General features: G+C 36.9%; 1 protein-coding gene across 1 annotated transcript in view; it reads left to right on the forward strand.

The window, feature by feature from the left end:
* Positions 1–929: 929 nt before the first annotated feature.
* The window catches only part of SLC1A3 (solute carrier family 1 member 3), a 64,275-nt gene continuing 51,078 nt past the window's right edge, over positions 930–14,126 (forward strand). Inside the window, exons 1-2 of the mRNA XM_021551769.4 lie at positions 930–1,080; positions 2,741–3,014. Coding sequence (XP_021407444.2) covers positions 2,834–3,014 — 181 coding nt within the window. The 5' untranslated portion in view covers positions 930–1,080; positions 2,741–2,833. The remainder of the gene's footprint in view (positions 1,081–2,740; positions 3,015–14,126) is intronic.

Consider the following 14,126-nt stretch of genomic DNA (forward strand, 5'->3'; position numbering starts at 1 on the left):
TTGTCTTATAAGAAAATACTTTAAATCCTGTGAAAGATGCACTGAAATACAATTATGGAATATTTTAACCTGAATTTACCACTGCTTGAAATGAAAGTGCTTTTCTAAAAAGGAAAGTTCTTTGGGAATTCCCCTGACTCCCATCAACAAATACCTTTTCAACAATGAAATGCTAGAAACTTTCAACTTTAAAACGCTAGGAAAACTGAATGCCACTTATTTCTCAAAAGTGGATACTTTATACTTTTCCTTTCATTCACTCATTCTCTGTTGTTGAAACAGACTGAATGGAGCTTGCTGTCAGTTGAGTTTAAATTGCCAACCAAGAGGCAAGTTTTGCTATGTATTGTGAATATCTACACGAAACACACAAAGGATTACAACTGATAATGTTTTTCTCTTTCCTTGATAATGCTCCAGTTGCTTCTGAAAGATATGTCTGGTTTCCCACTCTGGGAAGAGTAGATCTTGAATAGCTGTCTGTAAGAATTAGAAAGTATGTGATAGCTTTCACACCTTGCTTGTTTTTAGAACTAAATGGCATGCTCAGATATTTCATCATTCATTTTAAAAAGCACAGGGCTAGTGTTATATAATTATGTTTAGGATTTTCAGAAGTCCAGCCCGGAATGTCTAATGAAGAAGAGCTCAAGCCTCCCTTGCTCTCTGTGTGTGTGTGATCCTTCAATTCTTCCCGGATCTTGATTTTGCATTTCTAACGAAGCTGAACTGACAAAGCGTGAAAGTGGTCTAAAAGGAAAAACAAAGAAAGTGACCCTGCTTTCACTGTGCCAGACTAATCAATATTCCAGAAGCTTCGCTTTCCCCTCTTCGCTGATGCGTGATTCGTGGTGGGTTGGATTTTTTTTTTTTTTTTTTTTTTTTTTTTTTTTTTTTTTTTTTTTTTTTTTTTTTTTTTTCCCGCGCGGCGCTGGGCCGGCAGTCTCCTCCCCTTTCCTTAAGTTACCGGGATAGTAAATTGGCGCATTCCGGAGCAGATGCAGATGTCCGTGTGGCGCTGCCGCCCGCCCGGCCGCGCCGCTCCGCCGCCGCGCTCCTGAGGGCAGCAGCGCTGACCAGGTGAGCCCGCGGCGGGGTCCGCGCGGGAGGCAGTCCTCCCCCCGTGCCTTTCTATCTTCTGCCTGCGCTCACAGTCCGTCCTGGGCTTGATGTAAATCCTGCAGGACAGATTGCCTGTTAAACATCCTGGAAAGATTTTTTTTTTTTTCCCCCTTAAATACATGTATTAATCGGTCGGGGAAAAAAAAAAAAATCCTGCTTCCTACAGCAGTCTTGTCCACGGTGGAACTCTTATTAATGTAAATATTTACCTAGGGCTCAGAATTTCTGTTTCCACTCCTTAAAGCAGCAAAGTTTATAGCGTTCTGTTAAAATTCATGGAGGATATTGCGCTAAAGTGACAGTCTTGAAACATATGGTAAAAGCAGCGATCAAAATCCACCAAAATAAACTTGTTACAACATGCGATTTTGCTTAAAACGTGCTGGCTGAAACCCTTGTGTATTTATATTTTAAACGCTTTGGGGGAAAAAAAAAGTGTTTTGGCAGTAAATTTATTAAAAATTCGGTGTTAGAGTTAAGCTGTCTATAAACAGAGATAGATTTCGGCAAGCACCTAGGTTTGTCCATTTATTCATTACTAATTACTTTTTAAAAAAGTAATTAGTAATGCTTTTAAAAAGCATACCAGTGTATGTTGACTAAGACTTCAGAAAATTGTATTCTCAGTCTGGAAAATACCTTTGAAGAGGCTCCATTGCTAAACAAATTCATACCCAGCAGTCATCAAAACAAGCCCACACCATCTAAAATAAAAAGTAATACCTTAATGAAAAACATAATATTGAAACATTATAATGTTGATTCAGAGTGTGATTTCTTAAAGTCGGATGTGTTGTGGTTCTTGGGTTGTCCTGTACAGCTCCAGGATTTTGACTGCATGATCCTGATGTGTTGCTTCCAACTTAGGATAGTCTGTGAATCTGTGATACATGCTCATAATTGCTGTCAGGACAAGCTAAGCATTACTCTGCAATGTGAGCTGGTATTACAGTCTGAAGCAACAAGTTAAGTGGGATATTACTTCTGATGTTTTACAGATGTACTCGGAGTAGTTTATACAGCTAAAAGATTAATGTTATCAACATAGAGCTGTCAAAGGCATATCTTCTAACTAGTAGTGGAGGGATAAATAAACTATTGCTGCTTCCCGTTTCCATGTGAAAAGAAGGAATTCAGACAATGCATTCAATTATTTAAAAATATTTCAAATGTAGAACAATTTAAATGCACCAGTTAGAGCAAAATATTTCTCGTCAATGGTTAATGTGAAGGTGAGCTAGGTTTTTTTTTCCAAATAATAATGGCCTGATAAAATGTGCAAGAGCAAGCCTGACAGAATTTTAAACATTACAATACCTTAAGTTGCTATGATTTGTACTGATTTCACATTTATCTATCAATAGCAAATATTAAAAAAAAATTACTCCTGGGTTTTACAGCATGACAGCAGTTCATGTCTGAAGATATGGGACAGTTATCTGATGAGTCCATGTAATCCTTCTTTCAAAGTCATTGAGGTTCTGCATCAGAAACTCTTTAGATATTAAGAACAATTCAAGTTTTACTGAAATATGAAGAATATTTGCTTCTATGTAAATACATAGCTAATCATTCCCCTAAAATCTTACTGCAATGTTTGATATTTCTTGTCTTGCAGGTTTCTCCAGTAACTCCCACTGAAAAGACTCCTCCACTTTTCTGAAGGGATACTGACAGAAATTAATTATAAAGAAAGCTTTCAGCAAGATAAATGACTAAAGGTAACGGAGAAGATCCAAAACCTGGAAGCAGGATGGAACGAATTCAACAAGGAGTCCGGAAACGTACACTTTTGGCAAAAAAAAAAGTGCAGAGCATAACAAAGGATGATGTTAAAAGTTATTTAATGAGGAATGCCTTTGTGCTCTTCACCGTTGTTGCTGTGATTCTTGGTGAGTAATTTGTTCAATAGGAATATTCTGTTCCCCAGTGCATTTGACAATGATAATGTGACTGAGTGATTTGCATTACAAATGAGTTTCCAAATTCTTCTGCACTGATAAGAATGTTCTGGCTTGGAGAGTTTTGGCTTTGACAGCTGCATGAATTTTAAGGAAGAGCCATTAAATTTTTCTAGTAATTCCTAAGAAGAATTTTGGTGAGAAAAACCAACCAGAACAGCTGTTTTATGAATTCTTCCCTTAAAGAATCAGATACAATAACTAAATTGAATGTTTTCAGTTATATCTTTTCCTACCAAAGCCAGTTGCAGTAAAATGCTCAGGAAGTAACTTCTATTCACCTGAACTATCAAAAAATTAACACTTTGCAATGATGAACGGAAACTCTCAATGCATGAAATTAGGAGACAGTACTAAGCAAAGGCATGAAATAAATACAGCCTCAATCTTTTCAGTTTTCCCTTGATAAAGGCATACCTAAGTTTATTCTCCCTCAGCCACTCACAATCTTACACATGCATCTTTCAGATGCAATTTGGGCAACAATGGCAGTGTTACTTTCTCAAAGGACTGAAAGATAGCACCTGATTAAATGCCTTTAAAAAGTGTGCTGAGAGGAATCCAGTACATCAAACAACCCTTAGATTTGGAATGCACCAAAATACTGCTACATACTTTAAATTAGCATTAGAAAGAGTATCTGTTGAGAAAAGCATGCAATTTTTAAAGCTAATTTTTCTTAAAATTATTACATGATCGCTTAAGGTAATTTTTCTTTAACTAGAGATTTTCAAAGTGGCACCACATTTCATACATATGATCACTGTTTGCAGGGTGAGCAAGAACTTAATGGCTTTACTGTATGGCTTTCACTTTTCTCATTAGTTTAAAATATGAAATTGTGAATCTGATCACAATGATGATGAAAACCCTTATATAAGCACTTTAAGATGATGGTCTGTATCCTTTGCCTATGTAGGCCTGAATGTCTTTCATCGTGCTGTTCTGTATAGGTCTGCTTGCTGTGCTTCTACAACTCTTCCAGGGACTGAAATTGTAGGGGTTTACCATTATTGTTGCTTGATACCACATCAGCACTGTTATTTCAAATTAGTTTTAGGGTTGATGGTCTTTTTTTGGGAGACATTTATATTATTTTGCCTACTGGTAAAATAAAGTACTTCTTTGCTAAAGCAGTAACTTCAGTTTTTGATCTCTATAAACAGTATTTGATAGTAAATGTTTTTAATTCCTAACTAAGAGTTTATAGGTGTAAAACCCCCATTAATATCAGGGGTGAAAAAATTAGGTGTTTTATCTACAATGGTCAGAAAAGACAGAGCAAGTCAAGCAAGTTTTGCAATACTGTCCAACCACAAAGAACACAATTCTTTGATTGTTACTTTTCTATACAGGATGTGAAAAAATATTCTTTGTGCAATTTTTTTTTCTCTGTCATTTACATCCAGTAGGGCTCCCACAAATTTGTCAATGTGAAAATGAAATGTAGACTGCACAAGTGTTTTTGCTGTTCTTGCTGGTTCCAGTTAATTTTAGGTAACTACTGACACTTTGCCCACTACTCTACTACCACCTACAGCAGAGGATCAATAGGCATGGGGACACAAGTTGGAGAACTGATGAAAATATGCAGCCTAGGATGAGCTGGCTCCTTCAATTCTGCTCATGAACCTGTAGACCGGTTATCTAGTATAACATGTAGAAGAGAAAGTCTTCTTGTTATTATCACAAAATGCTCAAATTTTTGCTTATTTCTGTTATTTGTGGTGTAATTTTGCAGTACCTATATATTAATAGAACGTAATTTCATGGTTAATAGATTATAAAAAAGTAATATTTGAGGCTTTTGAGAGTTTTTTGCTGCTGTGGAAATCCTCAAAAGTAGGGAACAGATGGCTACAGTGGTTGGGAAACACCCAGTGGTTGAACTCCATCTGTCTAGTTTGACAAGGACTAAGTTGTTAACCATCATTCAGGTGTTTGGTGGTCTGTGGAAAATTAGATGGTGGTTTTGATCCCCTCCCTAGGAGACAGTAATCAATGTTGCAGAATTAGCCCACCAGTTAGCACTACTGGCTCTCCCATTTGAGATGCTTGGATGTGAGTCTAGGTGGAAACCAAACTATACTCAGGCCAGGGTTGAATTGTTTATGAGAAATAATGCTTAATGCTCTGTAATCTTACAGACACATGACACCTCTTAGAGCTGTTAGTCCAGAAGTTTTCCATACTCAGGAAAACATTTTATTCAGAGACAGCAACGTTTCTTTAGAAACATTTTTTTCACATCCCTTTAGTCAAGGGATAAACATGAAAAAGCCTTTTTTAATAGAGCATTTCCTATTTCTTAGCTGAGCAGGATTGATTTTAGTAGAGGTTAAGTGCATAGGATCTTATCTTAGTTCCAGTACTGTAGTTTATAGTGGGGGCTTGAGCTTGTGTTGAAGTGGGAACTTGCCCTTTGATATGAAGTGGGTAACTACAACATGTAATTCTCTCTGTTGTATATAGATATTTTGCAGATAGAGTGAGGTTTTTCTGGTATTCATATGGCAAGGAGAAATACAGACATTTATATTGCCATTCTGTTGTTACTTTGATTCTAAACTGAATTCTAAACTAAATTCAGTAGCTGCTACCATACTAAGCCAATTATTCATTTAAAATGTAGTGATGAAGATGCAAGAAGCTATAAGTCGTGTTAAAAAATACTTAGAACTATTCCCATAAAAATGCATGGAATGTCCTTCAGACTACATCTTCTGCATAGGTAGGGTCTGTCTTGCTCTTTGTCATAATAATAGATTTTTAGTGAAATTTAAACTTTTCGCAAGCCCTTTGAGAAACTTGGAGAAAAGCGTAGTCAGTAAGTCAATTTATGCAATTTTTCACATTCTTCTTGTTCACATAAAGATATTATGAATTAGTTTTCTGTAGTCGATCTTGCCAAGACCCAAGAGATGAGAGCAATCCTGTGAGAAAATTTTTGAGGCTGACCATTGGTAACTTGAGGATGCCACTATGACCAGGAGCACTTTAAGGTAGTGTAGGGAACATGGTAGCTCATGGAAAATCTGCAGGAAGTCTCACAAACTTTGAACTGCTAGCCAGATTATGGGCAAAACCTAAGGCTCTCCCACACTACTCAGAATCATCATCCTGTCCCCAAAAACTTTCTTCTTTCAGACACACTTCCTTTAGCAGCCTGTTTTCATTCTCACATCCCATTATCTGAAAAATAGTACAGGAACCCAGACTCTGACAGGACGCTAAATGCCAAAGAACCTCCTGTGAGTTCTGAACTTCCACTGGAGGAAAGACCGAGACACAGAGCACTGCTGAGCAGAGATCTGCAGAAGCTGTCTGCAGAGAAATGCTGTTTTAATTGTGGGGCTAAGTGAAACAGAGGCAGGCTGTGAAGCAAGTACTATGAAAAGAAGTTTCTGCATAATTATTAAGCTCTAATTTACTAGCTAAAATCCTTTTGCCAGAGGTATATGCTACAGTTGTCTGCTGGGACATTCAAGGGGAATGGATCCATTCCTGTTTTCAGACTGCGTTTCCCCAAGGAGAAGAGGGAATGCAGGTCTGACTGTGTCATTGAAGCCAGGCTTTTGTAATTCCCAGCAATCCCACAATAGGTGTGAAATATAGATAAACCCATACAACCTCTATTCTGCAGCAGCATGCACCATGTGGGAAATTCCAAAGCTTTCAGTGTATTTATAAAAAAAAAATAGCTAAAAGAACAGGTGAGATGAAGGCCTTGCCCCTTGTCCCTGAAGAAAAAAAGTGGAGATGAATAAAGCTTTGAAAGGATGCTTTGTGACACAAAAGGCAAAAAACCCACAGAGCCCTTACAATATCTGAACAATGAAAAGTTATGCAAAGGAGCAGATTCTCCTATCTCAGGAAGGGTCCCTGTCTGAACAACAGTTTAAAGGCTTAGGAGGTACAAGTATGCAGGTAGACAAAACTCAGGATAATGCCCACAAAAACAGCAGCCTTGTATATTGAAGCACTCTGTTTTCTGCTATTGGCAGATTTCTGTATCCACTTAAGAGTGAGGCTCACGTAACACAGACAAGAGTATTTGACTTCACTATATATTGACATTGAACACTGTGACAAATCCCAATGCAGCATTGTTAAAATTTGCATGACAACTAAGTGAAGATCCATTGCTGAAAGGGGAGCAGCTGTGGGACCTGTTAAAACATAAAGAGAGAAATTATACAAAAAAAAAGGTAAGATAGATGCAAGAAAATCAAGAGAGCTGGCTACAGTTAAAGAGAAATTAATTATTTTTATGCTGAACTCGGAGACAGACTGTCTCAGGGCTCTCCTAAAGAACCTGCCCAATGCAATTGATTTCTCACTAAGTGACAAAACCTTCCTAAGTAATAGTCTGAAAAATTTGCTAATCAAACCCTTTGTTTTTTAAAGTATAGAATAGTTATAATTTTGGAAGAAAAAAAGCATAAACACACACCACAAAACTCAGAGTGACACTTAAAGCTCCAAAAGAGATTATTCTTTTCAAAAGGAAGAAAAACTATAGAAATGCAAAGAACTTTAATTCTGCTATTAAGAAGACTGCAGTAAAAGTTAAACTGTGAAATACAAACATTACTTAACAGTTACTTGCAAAACAGAATTATGTTAATATATTATCACAATCCACATTTCTTACCACAGTTCATTTTGGTATTACTGAAATGAAACAACAATTTTTGAATTGCCATATATGGCACAGAGTAATAACAATAAACTTGGCTACCTTGTGAATACCAATTAAGCATTCTGGAAAGAGCAACTGTGCATAAATGCACATTAAAGATGCAAAGTCTGCCAAATATCAGCTCATTTTGATCCTAATACTCTAAACTGTCAAATCAGTGGACTTGTAAAGAGTTGCTCAAAATCAGTATGTCTCAATGGCCATAAAACAGTTCAGAGAAACATACATTCATTCCACTCTTCATACAGATTGAAAAAAGGCTGTTGAGATTCTCAAAATTCTCTCTAGAAGTTAAAAATAAATGTATATACGTAGTAATGCTTCTTAAAAATCAAAATTCAAAGCTATCCTAGGTGAAATGCATGGCAGTAACTGTGTAGGGCATTTAGGATTTGTTTTCTAAGAGATTTTACAAGAAAATTCTCTGAATGCCAGTAGAGTATGGTCAACTGAAACAGTAGTTATCTCAAGGATGCTCAAGAAAACTTTTGTGCTGATCCTGAAAGAGGTCAGAAGAGACATATAAACATGAAATAAACTTGTATTAGGGCTTGCCAATCCTTTCCATTTCTCAGTAGACAGGGACTATAATTGCTGTGCTGACTGTAAGGCAGCACAAAATCATAAGCAAGATGCCAGTGATTTGTATACTGAGTAAATATTCAACATTGTTAGATCCTTCCTGGGACTTGTAAAGCTGGAACAAGATGTCATTGGAGATGAAATGCTTTTGAGTTAGGCACAATCAAGGTGTGGCTGAAGATGGTATGTTCAGTTGCTCATGAATTCCTGAAAATATCATTAATTTAGCTTAAAATTCTGACAAAATTCTTTGAAACATCCAGGCATCTGAAAGTTTCAAGGTATTATATGTATCATAAAAAAATGTTTTTATAAAATTCTTATGTTTAAGTTCATTTGAAAAACTGTATTAATAAATCTAATATTAAGGAGAAATAAACAGAGGAGCTAAATATTCTAAATGTTGAAAAGGCTGCTAAAATAAATAAGATATAAATGAAGGCATTGGGATAATTTGTACTGTACTGTACTGACTTTTAGATCCATAGCTGAGACATACTAATTATTTTTATTTTTCATGCCTTGTTAAAGGAAAAATCAGGTGTTTTGCAACCAACCAGCTTCATAAAATAATCCTTGTCATCACATTACTTGTGTATATCCTCTGACAATCCTCCAAAGTCCTTCTGTCTGCTGTGCATTTCCTTAAGATTTTGTATTTCATTTCATTTTTAATTAAAACCCAGTGATCTTTTGATTAGTAGACTTACAACAAGGCACACATTGAGGTGCTGCAGCAGGTCCAGACACAGACAATAAAACTGGGGAAGGGTCTGGAGCACAAGTCCTCTGAGGAGCAGCTGAGGGAGCTACGAGGTTTTAGCAGCTTTTCTTCTGGAGAAAAGGAGTCTCAGGGGACTTTCTCACTCTACAATTTTCTGAGAGGAAGCCTTAGCCAGGTGGGGATTGGCCTCTTCTTACAGATAACATGGGACAGGACAAGAGGAAAAGGTCTGATGATCTGTCAGATGATGTTTAGTTTGGATATTAGGAAAAATTCCTTCACTGAAAGGGTTATCAAACACTGGAACAGTCTGCCCTGGGAAGCAGTGGAACCACCATCCCGGGAACTACTTAAAAGCTGTATGGATGTGGTGCTTCAGGTCATGGTTTAGTGGTGGACTTGGCAGTGCTGGGTTAAGATTTGAACTTGCTGATCTTAGAGGTCTTTCCAGCCTCAATGGTTTTATGATTCAATGGGATTTAGCATACATCATCATATATTTTTTTTCACAGCATATTACAATTCAGTTTAACTGGAGCTTTGGAGCAATAAGGCAATGCAACTGGTGTTAAAAAAGTACTTGGTAAGGAATAGTAAGAAATTTCTGTCTCCCATATAAATTTCTTCATTTCTGTTGTTCAAAGAATATTTTGCGGTGGCTACAACATATGTTAGAGAACAACTAGGCTCCTCACCAAGAAGTCTTAAATTATTCATGGATACAAAAAATATATATATATGGTATGGAGTAGGGAAGAAACTATGGATAGTGGAAGAATAAATGGAAATTATTTCAGAGGAATTTTAGTAAAAGCTGGATTATTGCATTTATTGTGTCAACCCATCAGACTTGAAGTGGTATAGCCAGTGTCTGCACTTTCAGTCAGCACAATGAAACCACAGAGTGTGTAACTGTTTAAAATCTATAAAAGAGAAACTTATTTTGGTACTAGGTTTCATGAGACTTTTTAAAATAAGAGTCGAATAATAGGTGTGGTGAAGTGTGTAACAGTGAAAAGCAAAATAATTAAATACTGGAAAAAAGGCAAAGAAGGCCAGAAGGATTACAGGAGAATCAGGACAGTAACAAAATGTCATTGCTACTCATATCTCCTGGTTATTCTCTCACATCCTTTCTTTTAGCATGAATTATATTCACTTTTTGAATTCTCTTTCTAATCTCTACATTAAAAAAATTCAATATCTTGCTTGAAATGTAGCATCTGTATATATATTCTATTGGCATGGATAGAAGACCATAAATAGAAATGAGCTCAAGAGTTACAAAGTGTGTGCTTGTTTCTCACATTTTACTGTAACTTGGTATAAATGTAAATTGATTTATTCAAAACAAAATCTGTAAAAGATAGGGCTTAAGTTTTAAGCATCATTTACACTGCAACATAATCTGGCTCCTCAAACTGGCTCTAGTAAATGCTTTGGTTTTACCATGCACAAGGGCTAAATGAAAGAAAAGTAGAATTGCCTTTGTATTACAAGACCAATAAGAAGGGAATTCCTGGGAGTACTAACTAAAAGTAGTTGACAAATAAGTCTACTACATATATTTTTTGGTGTCTTCTAAAAGAATTTTGGCTTGGGAATCCAAACATTAAACAGATACAGATGTGCAATCAAGTTCTTCAAAGTCTAAAATGCAAGCAAAGGAAGCTGTCCATGGAATCTAAATCTCAGAGCTGTGTGTCTTTTTAGTGCATGAGCTAGAGCAAAGAGACTCAACAGTATAGCTACTCAAGTCCACGACCTAAGAAACTATGGAAAGACTGAACTGCAACTGCGTAAAATTTCCAGGAGGAACACAGGCAGTCAAACAAACAAACAGGTTTGCATTCCTACTCCTTCTCCTTTCTGAGTCAGGACCATGCCAGACATTTTCACCCAGTGGAGATGCAGAAGCCCAAGCGTCGCTGTCACTAGTGTTTGAGGAGCTAGGTTCTTCTTTTCCTCTCAAAAGGCAAGTTACAGGAGGATGCAATTCCACCATTCCTTTCAAAGTTGTGTTATTAGGCAGAGGGAGATGTAAGACTTCTAAGGACAAATGCATATGCCAAGAAAGCAAAAGGCAGCAAATAGATGTTTAGATCATGGCAGTTATGGGAAAAAGACAAGCAGTGCCCATTAACTTTAGAGATTTCCAGAGTTAAGCTTTTTTTTATCTAGAGTGACTTAAAAGGTCACAGTGTGGACTCAGGTACTTGCTGTGTAATTATTATTCCAGGTGTAAGTTTCCCTATGCCATTTTTGTGACCTTTAAGATAGGAAAATTCTACCATTCAGAGTGACACCTAACAGTGAGAAGAGAGGTGTCATTACCTATATGGAGGCTACATCTAAATTAATCAAATATGCTACAAAGTATCTTTAAGATGAGTTAACTCACAAGAAGTAAGCCATCATACCTCATTTTAATCGAGTGAAATTGAACACTTCTGGAAATTGATGTGTTGGAAGAGGCTGTTGGCAAGTAAAAGAAATAGATGGAAGGTTCTATTTGCATTTGAATAGTTTCACAGTCATACTGAGGATTTCAGGGGTGAAGTGGCTCATAATCAAACAGTGAGGGACTGAAAGCATCCTAGCTATCTTTTTAAGAAAATGGTAACATGATTCCATGAACTTTAGCCATGAGCCTGATTTTCTAATGGAAAGAGTTCACGGAACAAATCAAACATTTAGAAAAGATGTTATGGTAAAGTTTACACCTGATTTGGCAAAAATCTTATGTTCTACAAGCGGAAATGCTCCCTCTCAGTCTATCTTGGTTGTTTGCGTGTCTCAGCAAAATACTGGACAAGAAAGAAATCTTCTAACAAAGTCTGTCATATGTTCCGTGATCCAAATAGTTCTGGCATGGGCATATCTTAATTCAACAAAATACTTAAACCTCAGTGTCAAACAAGTAATTTACAGATGTAGGCTATGAGCACGAAGCTAAATTAACAGGTGGTTTTGTAGGAGTTAAAAGCTGGACTAGCTCCATAGAGATATGTATGCATAGTTTGAATGTCCTGTTAATCATGGTGCTAAACTGCATATCAAGACAGTCCAGCCTAAAATGAACTCTTTGTAGTGTGTGTCTAAGCTGGAAAAAAAAACAAAGGCAGCTGTCCATATCCAACTTCAAGATCTCTGTCAAACTACACTAAAAGTCCCTCAGAGTAGAGTTATGTTTGCCATGACTGTTTGCACAAAGTTCAAATTGGAAGCTGGAGTTTGACTTGAGTGGTCTCAGTCTCACTGTCTGCAATTCCTTTGTTCAGCTACATTGTCAGAAAGACAAAATAATATGGATGGGCAGCTGAAACCACAGTAGGGAAAAGTAGAATTCAGTGCTGGTAAGGAATATGTCAGTGTACAGCACAAGCAAAAAGAGGAAAGAAAAGGTGCCCTATAAGCTTTGAGAGAGCAACTTTCTTACCTGTTTTGATCTATATTTTATGGGAGTAAATACATTAACTTTAGTCATGAACATGAAGCAGCAAAGCCAGGCATGAAAGGAACAACTATTACAGGAACTTTGTAAAGCAAAATTAATAATTTAATTATTTAATTATTTAATTCTAAATAATACTATATAAAATATAATCTGATATATATTGTGAATGTCTGAGCTTTGTATATGCATAGTAAGATATTATTCCTGTTCATGGAATTATTTGTTATCTTTGCATCAAAAGTATTTTTAAATATAGCTCAGGGACTAACAAGAGTACATAAACTAGGCATACTTTGTCTTTCAATGAAGTCTCTTGTCTGAGGATGAAATAATGAATAATGTCCCTATTCCATTAAGAACTGCCTGCTTCAGTGCCATCAGTGAAAATTCTTGATTCCAAATCTGCTACTAATGCCCTGCAATTGCTTGGGGTGGGGGGGAGGAGGCAGGGGTGTGGGGAGAAGTGAGAAATCAATTACAAGCAAGAGGTAAATACAGAAAAGTTCAAGAAAAACAAGCAAAAAAAAAAAAAAAATTAAAAACAGTCAAAGGCAAACAGAGAACTTGAACTTGGATAAAATGAGAACAGTTTTTTGGACATGTTCTCAAAGGAACAAAATTACTTCCTAATTGGGAAAGATAGGCAAATGAGCCAAACAACTAGAGACAAAAGGGAAAAAGTGCATGAGTCTAACACAAGAGCAAAGAAATAGCAAAGGAAAGATTTCAGTGGTTTATAAAAAGCCTTTTTAACAGTACTCAGAAGCTGTTAGGTCTTCAGATTTGGTGTCCAGTTTAGGCAGCATCTGGTCAAATGGTGCTCTTACTCATTGCTTAGTTACATCAGTTCTTAGAACTTCAGACTCCCCTTTCCACTTGGATGCTTTCTCACCACAAAATCCAAGAAGGAGATGCTGTGTCTGCAAGTAAAGGCAAAATGAAAGTACTTTATAGCTATAAAGGTGTTTCAGGAATTCAGGCTCCTCCAGAGCTGTGCAGAAGATGTGAGGTAGAGTGTTTGACTGTCTCTGAGCTGGGAATTAAGTGCCAGTATATCTCTGTTAATCTAGTTCTAAATGCCTGCAATACAAGTTTATGATAAAATGCCTCCGCATCTTTACAAATTTTAACTGAATATTGATGTTAGAAGCCTGGAGTGGGTTTTTTGGGGAAAATAATCTCTCTTACAGGACAAAGCAAACCTTCAGGGTCAGTTTCAGGGGCAGGTGTTCCTGAGGCACTGTGACTGTAGAATTGTGACTCCGTGTCCCCAGCGCAGCTGTGAGCTCCATGGCACTCTTGTGGCCACTGAGCAAAAGTAGCACACTGACTTCTTTTCTGATGCATTGGACAACGCTCTGACATCACCATGACTCTTACTTTACTATAAACTTGATTTTCTTGGGCATGTCCCTTTTTGCAGATCACAGATCTTTTCTGGATCCCAGTCATGTCTAGGATATCTAGCTCTTTCCATCATTTCTCCCATGACTACTTTCACAGTATGTCTCAGGCAAAGGAGAGGTAGCAGCTTGTGTCTAAATCAACACATATTCTACTTTAATACAGATTCTAATA

The sequence above is a fragment of the Lonchura striata genome, chromosome Z, assembly GCF_050655825.1.
Source record: "Lonchura striata isolate lonStrDom1 chromosome Z, ASM5065582v1, whole genome shotgun sequence".
Taxonomy (NCBI): Eukaryota; Metazoa; Chordata; class Aves; order Passeriformes; family Estrildidae; genus Lonchura; species Lonchura striata.